Consider the following 7,555-nt stretch of genomic DNA (forward strand, 5'->3'; position numbering starts at 1 on the left):
GTCGAATAAACACCGCGGCGTTTATTACATTTTTCGTGATTCGAGTGCGGCGTTTATTCGAGGGCGGCGTTTATTTAAAATTCACTTTATTTCTTGCAAACAATAGCATGGTAACTGACCATTTGAACTTTAAAAAACATGAACATGTTGTAGTGCTTGTCTCAAAAATCATTGTCTTAAAACATTGTTACAATCAAGGAAAATAATTGTTTTTGGCTTGCTCAAACTTGATAACTACTGCATTTGCTTTTTGGGTCTATTATTTAAATAAACGACGCATCATGATGCGGCGTTTATTCGAGGGCGGCGTTTATTAATATTTCTGCTCTAAAATGCGGCGTTTATTCGAGGGCGGCGTTTAATCGAATAAATACGGTATGTGCGGTGTGTTTAAGTCAAAGAAGAAACTCCATTGCAGAAAGGTCAAACTTGGTTTCTAATAAATTAGATTGACATTATTACATACTTGAAACACTACTACTGTTGAACTAGTTAAAAAAATATACACAAAAAAATGTCTAAGACATTTTCAATACACTAAGCTTTATACAGAAAATAAAATACTGTAAGTCCTTACTTGATTAATATTTGATAAGTGCATTAAGGTGATTCCACTGAAATAGAAGGAGTATTAAACATTTTCTGAAACTTGGTCCAGGTTACAATTATTTTATGAGCATTAAAAAAACGATATAAAAAATGGAGGTCACGGCGCTAGTTTTTCTGTAAAATGGATGGGCATTATAGTAAATATACGACCCGCGAGGTATATATTAGGAACCCCAGTAATCCGAATGGGGAACTATTGTTTCTAGAAAAAAAATCATTATTGGATTAAATATTAGTCTAGCTCTACAAAATAGACTTTGATCTTATATTAAAAACTATTCTTATTCTACAGGAATTAAGATAATGAAAGAAATTAAAGATTTTGCTTTGTGCGCACATTAACGACACTACCGAAAAACATGTTTTTACGGCATTAAAATAAAATATCTCAATGTAGAATTTTAAACTTTCCTTTAAATCGCGATATATTGTAGACAACCGTTTGACATTTAAATTAATGCACTCAAAAATGGGGGTCACCGTGCTCGTTTAAGAGAAAACGACCATTTATTTCCCTACCGACCTTAGCCTGGAGGGAATCTCGCAGTGTGCTGTGTGCGCGCGCTAAATGACACGAAAACTTATGCGCAGCAAGGATGCGCAATGCAATTCAGCACACTCATATCAGAAGAGACAGACAAAATACCTCAAACTTAGCCATCACACAACTACAGCAATGTTTGGCAAACATTTAAAAGCCCTCAGAGGTACCCCTATAATGTTAGCTAATTTTCTGGGTGTGGCTCTAATTCAAATGTTACCTGTGGCCATTCTAGATGATATTGAACTTTATAAGTGGTACAAAAACATTCATTTTCAACCGGCCCCAAAAAGGCATACAGTGAGCAAGCATCCTTTTGAGTGCCATTTATCAAGAAAAATAAAGACCAAGGTTTTATTTGTGCTTGGCCAGCACAAAAATATAAGTAAAAAGACCTTCAGTACCAAAAAAAGTGTTTAGGTATCGAATACTCATAATGGAATTGAAATATTGCATATTTTCATATTAAATCTAGCATCAACCAAACATGGCTTTGCAATAATTTCTATTCTAAGGCCTCGCCTCCTTTAAACTTTTTTCCAAATTGCATTTTGGACAAACAAACCAGATTTCACATCATTATTACAAAACATACTTAACAAACAAATGGCTGCTAGCCTGACAAACATAATACCATTAACTGTAACATTTATTCAGCTTAGAGTTAGTCTGCTTTCTTTGATCTTCCTTTGAAGTCCTCCATGCAAGCATTGGTACCAAAGAACTCTGCTAGTGTGTGGTAAGTGGATGTTGGAACAGTGCTGTTACCGGGTAATGCAAAGAGAAAATTAAATTAATTGTGTTAACTTCACATACAGTCGAACCCCTATTAAGCGCCCACTCATTAAGCGGCCACCCCCTATTAAGCGGCCAGTTACTAAAGTCCCGAAAATATTGTCAGTATAATACTGTAAATAAAACCCCTTTTAAGCGGCCACCCCTATTAAGCGGCCACGGCCACCTTTCTTCCGTCCCGATGAGCGTTCTTCTATTGTTTTTACCTCTATTAAACGGCCAATAAGAATGTAATATACGATATTTAAATAAATTTCCAACAAGCTCAGATCGTGACGGCCGTTAAAATCATTCAAACACAGGTTTATTGTCCTCTTCATGTGATTTCGTTATTCCTTTTCACCTTATTTTGTATTGAAATAATGTAACCTTCTTAAAAGACCTTATGCTAATTTCTGACAAACCCCTATTAAGCGGCCAACCTCTATTAAGCGGCCAGTTGCCATTTCCCCGAGTGTGGCCGCTTAATAGGGGTTCTACTGTATTTATTAATATTAAAGCTATCTTTATTTCAGGGGGAATGGTGACCAATGGCTAGTGCACTGGACACCAGATCACGCAGACTGGATTCAAGCTATGGCTGCGCAGTCACTGTGTTTTTGTTCTTGGAAAAAACGTTTATTAACTCTCATAGTGCCTGACTCCATCTAGGTGTAGCTAAAGCTTTTTTGACCCCTAAAGAGACACGTTTTCATGCCTGATCATAATCACAGTAGGAGAGCAGGGGAGGCTCTAGGGGGAGGGTACAGGGAGTGCACACCCCTCCCTGAGTGAGATGACCTGGGGCTTAGTATTTGCTTATAAAATTTGTTCATTCTCGTCCCCATAGCCCTTTTGTTTCTCTTAGCCGGCTTGGCACGAGAAAACGAAGGGCTCTGGGGACATAAGATTTTTGAATTAATTTGAAATATTTTTGATTTGGCTGTTTGGAACAAAGAGTTCCTGAACGGAAGTTGAAAACGTAACAACTATCTCATACATTCTTTTGAAACGTCATACACGAAGACCGGAAGTCCTAGAATCTAGGGGATGGTTCATTTTTTATGAGATAGGGGGGGCTGGTGGGATTTGAGGGGGGGCCATCCGAAAAAATTTGGCTTTAAAGGGGGGGCCAGCCGAAAAAATATGGTCTGTAAGGGGGGGTCACTAAATATAATTGTACTTTTAAGTGTTGTAAAGAGGCTTCTGTAAAAGTAAAAAAAAATTGCCAGAATGCCCAAAATAACATTCCTGAGGTTCTCAAAATTCAATTTTTCCCGGGGGGAGCATGCCCCCGGACCCCCCTACTTTGATATGTACCAAATGCCATTAACTCAACCCAACAGCTTATTGGTTACAAGTGCAGACAACCCATACTAACAGACGACATCCACAATAAACAGTTGAGGCAATGCCAGCTATTTGGGATGTGTTTTTTGTACACTGATAAATTCTTTATTCACAAGGCTCGATATATTTTAATTTCACTTGATTATTGTTTTTTTTTTTGGGGGGGGGGGTCATCGAAAAAAAAATTGATTTCGAGGGGGGGTCAGGCAAAAATTTTCGATGAAGAAGGGGGGGCCATTATATATAACAGTGACTATCTATCAAATCCCACCAGCCCCCCTACCCCATAAAAAATGAACGGTCCCTAGGACTAGAAATCCTGTGTCCCCAGAGCCCTTCGTTTTCTCATGCCAAGGCCCATCCGGCTAAGAGAAACGAAAGGGCTGTGGGGACAAGAATGAAATTTGTTTACATCACCAGTCTGTTACGCCATTCCTTAGTGGTGCACCCATCCTAAGAAAAATCCTGGATCTGCCCCTGGGACAGTGTTTTTTATTCCTTTATTTGCAACAAGCTGGCTAAATGAGACCTTGATGACTGAAAATATAAGCATTTTGTCTTGAACACCCCTTGTGAGACAAGGGTCACCCCTAGGGTCTACAAACATGGGATGTTCAACGTCTCGATAACGAGTGTAAAATAACAATTATTGTTATTTTACACTCGTTATCGAGACGTTGAACATCCCATGTTTGTAGGGGTGACCCTATTCAGCGAAATGGCAGAATGATGGAACGGTGATGGTGTATTGCCCTTAAACCAACAAATAAAAGCTAACAGCAAGCAAACCAGGGTGAAGCTAACCACAAGCTAACTAGTGACCTTCCATCATTCCATCATTCTGCCGAATAGGGTCACCCATTTGTAGGGCCTGAACAAATATTCCTGTCCTGTTACCTATCATAAAAAAGTAAAATAATTATAACACAAGCATGCAACTGCCACAGGCAAGCAAAACGTGAGAGTTTAAAGTTGCCACTCAATTTTTTTTTCAAGCCCTTGTTTGGAGATATAATTCTTCAGATATCTTAATTATCATTTGCTCTTAAACTAATCTCCACTCACCTTTTTAGCCAGAGAACCAGACTCAGAATTTTTGGAAGGTACAGCATGGTTTGATCACGTAAAACAGCATTGACTATCTTATCCGTGGCCCAATCAGGATCCAGAATTGGAAGAAGTAATGGGAACCTAATAGACGGAGCATTCAAAATGTTATACAAGTAATTAAATAAGCTACTTGCTAAAACTAATTAAACACTGAAATGGGGTTTCGTTTTGTACCAAGAGGCTCCGCCTCGAGCTCTTACCCCTTACCCTTTTATATACCATTTTGCCAGAAGTTGTACCCCTTTTGTATACCTTTTAATGAAAAAAGGTACCCCTTTCATATACCTGAAAGTCATGGTATAGACTAAAAACATGACATTTTCTGGTCATTTAAATTGAAATAATACAGCCATAAATTGCATCTGTACGAAATATATTAATAAAAGGCCCTTTGAAAAACCTAAATGACAGATTTCCAAACCCTTTCGTATACCTAAACTTGTGAAATCCATACCCTTTTATATACCTGAAGCCTGAAAAAGGTACCCCTTTCGGTCGGAGCCTCTGTATATAGGCCGTTATAGGGAGTACCTCCCCCATCGGGGGTGGAGCTCCATGGGGAGACCCCCACAAATGGGCTATAAATAGGAAAGTGCCATGCTCAGTCCGTAAATAGAGAGTATCTTTACACCCCTTTTGATGTTGTGATCACAGTGTGATCCTAAGATAGGGTTCCTTTAAATTGCATGCTAAAATATCATTCAGGGATTTCAAAATGTTTTGACATAGGTTACTGCAAGAGTAGGTAGATGTATGCCAAGCTTTTTTGTCTGAGCTAATTGCTATGACCACAGAAACCAGCGACATATATAGTCATTGAGTAGCAGATCTCTGGCAGTTGTCAGCTGAACTACCGTTTGAAGTATTACAGTAACAAAGAAATTTTATAAAAATGCTTGTTTGTCTTAACTCTCTTTGTTTTTGTCATCCATTTACCATTTACCGCCGCCCGGTTAGCTCAGTTGGTAGAGCGCCGGACTGCTGTGCGGGAGGTCGTAGGTTCGAACCCCAGACCGGACCAACACTCAGGGTCTTAACCCTTTGACCCCCACATTTTCCTCAAAAAACGCGTTTTTTTAGCCGCTAAACTGAAATTTTGGTGCTATGGTCTGGAATTTACCTCAACTTTGCTAAAGAAGCACTTTTTCACACTTCAGCAACATTTTCATAAAGATTCTGTGTAAAAATGTAGAATATTTTACTTTGGTGCATGCGCATAAGCCGAAATTTGGACTTGTTTTTTTTTTTTTTTTTTTTTTTGCTGAACCGTTCCAAATTTTTTTTTTTTTGCCCCTTTTGCTTCCTTTTTTTCTCGCTTTCTTATTCTCGTTACTTTCTACTCTTCATATCTTATCTTTTGGCCAAAAAAGTTTTGACATTATCAATGGAAAACCCTGAAAAGGGGACCTTGACCAATTACAGGTGTACTGGCCTCTTTAACAACGATTTTGCACCAAAAATGGATTTTGTTTTTCTTTGATTAGCTCTGTCAGAATGCAACTGATATTCAAAATGAACAATCCTGTAGAAAGGTCGATTCAAGCTCTATCAGATTCTTATCACGAAATTCCACTGACGTGCTAATTAATGACGTCACAAGTGAATCAATGACTGCACCTCCAAATAGCGCCTGAATGCGCGTTTAGGAGTGAAAGGGTTAAAATAACTGAGGAGAATGTGCTGCCTTTGTAATTTCATCTGCAAATGGTTAGACATTCTAGTCTTCTGGGAAAAGGACGATAAACCGTAGGTCCCGTCTCCTGTATCTTCAGTCTTATAACAGGAGACGTTAAAGAACCCACACACTATTCGCAAAGAGTAGGGCACGAAGCTCCCGGTGTTGTGGTCTGGCCTTTACAATTGTGTAGTAAAATTACAGTACATGTAAAGCGCATTTGAACATATACATATGAAAAATGCGCTATATAAATACATTATCATTATCATTTACAATTTCTATACTTAGGGTTTAGGAACCTTTGTGGCACACATCTACCCTGAATTGATGGGTGGACCCCGCCCTTCCTGCCAGGGTGAAACTCCTGTATACAATCTTTATGAGACTAAAGGGAATCAAGCAGGGCCGTATACCAGACCATTGCCATAGACAAGGCAAGATCTTATAAGGGGGCTATGGGGCAGGCCTTCTGGACAATTTTGAAATCTAGAAGCTCTGGATCTCTTTCAGAGTCATTTTTTTCTTGAGGCATTCCTTGATAAAAATCAATCTTGTTCAAATGGTGATTATTATCCCTGCAAAACATATTTTGTTTTTTATTTTGGTTAAAAATCTAGATGAGGCAAGTGCCTCGTTCCCGGGGAATGCTTGTCGGAAATTTTGAAAAGAACCCCTAAAAGAGACCAATCTGGGTGTGGCTCAAGCTTTTCTTGACCCCTTAAAGATACCAAAAAACTAAGATAAGAATTTATATTTGTATATTTCTTCGTGTGTAACCCTAATTGAGACCATTATGGCTTAAAATATTGGCGTTTGTCTGGAACACCCTAAGTGAGACCAAAATCTGAATTTTACACCCCTTAGCGAAACGACGAGCATCCCCATCACTTTCATATGCGAGTCCTCCCCCCGGGCCTTGTTTTGCCTCTTGCTAGTTACGGCCCTGTCAAGCCGTTAATATTTTGACAAAAAATAAAAATAAAATGACCTTGTTTTCACTCCATCAAACATGCCAGTGTTGATGAAGTATGGGCAGACAACAGTGGTGTGGACACCAGTCTTTTTCATTGCACCAAGCTCCACCATCAGAGATTCATCAAAGCCAACAGCACCAAATTTAGATGCACAGTAATCACACAAGCCACACACTCCAAACATACTCAGCAGATGATGCTATCGTCACAACATGACCATGGTTTTTCTCCAGCATGGATGGCAAAAAAGCTTTAGTAGTCTGAAGGTCAAAAGATGAAACAAAGTTAATTAAAAATACACTACGATGACAGACTAATCTTGTTTCCAGATCTCCTGGGTAGACGAGCCGGAAGGCAAGATCTGGTCAAGTAAGAAAATTCAATTTTTTTGATTGGCTGTTTCAAAACATTGCTGTCACAGCGCTAAAATTTGAATGTGGGATGCGGCCCCAAGGGAATTCAATGTCTGTTTTTATGCAAAAATTTAGAGATCGTACATGCAATCAAAATATATTCATT

The 7,555-nt window shown here is 38.9% G+C and overlaps 1 protein-coding gene across 1 annotated transcript; it reads right to left on the minus strand.

The window, feature by feature from the left end:
• Positions 1-340: 340 nt before the first annotated feature.
• Positions 341-7,296, minus strand: LOC144641337 (epidermal retinol dehydrogenase 2-like; the record flags this gene model as incomplete). Its single annotated transcript, XM_078500357.1, is given in 4 exon segments — positions 341-1,911; positions 4,340-4,465; positions 7,051-7,214; positions 7,216-7,296. Coding segments are annotated over 4 exon segments (468 nt in total), but the record flags the coding sequence as incomplete, so codon positions are not given.
• Between the last annotated feature and the right edge of the window lie 259 nt (positions 7,297-7,555).

Source organism: Oculina patagonica, unplaced genomic scaffold (genome assembly GCF_052425735.1).
Source record: "Oculina patagonica isolate OP01 unplaced genomic scaffold, crgOcupat unplaced859, whole genome shotgun sequence".
Lineage (NCBI taxonomy): Eukaryota > Metazoa > Cnidaria > Anthozoa > Scleractinia > Oculinidae > Oculina > Oculina patagonica.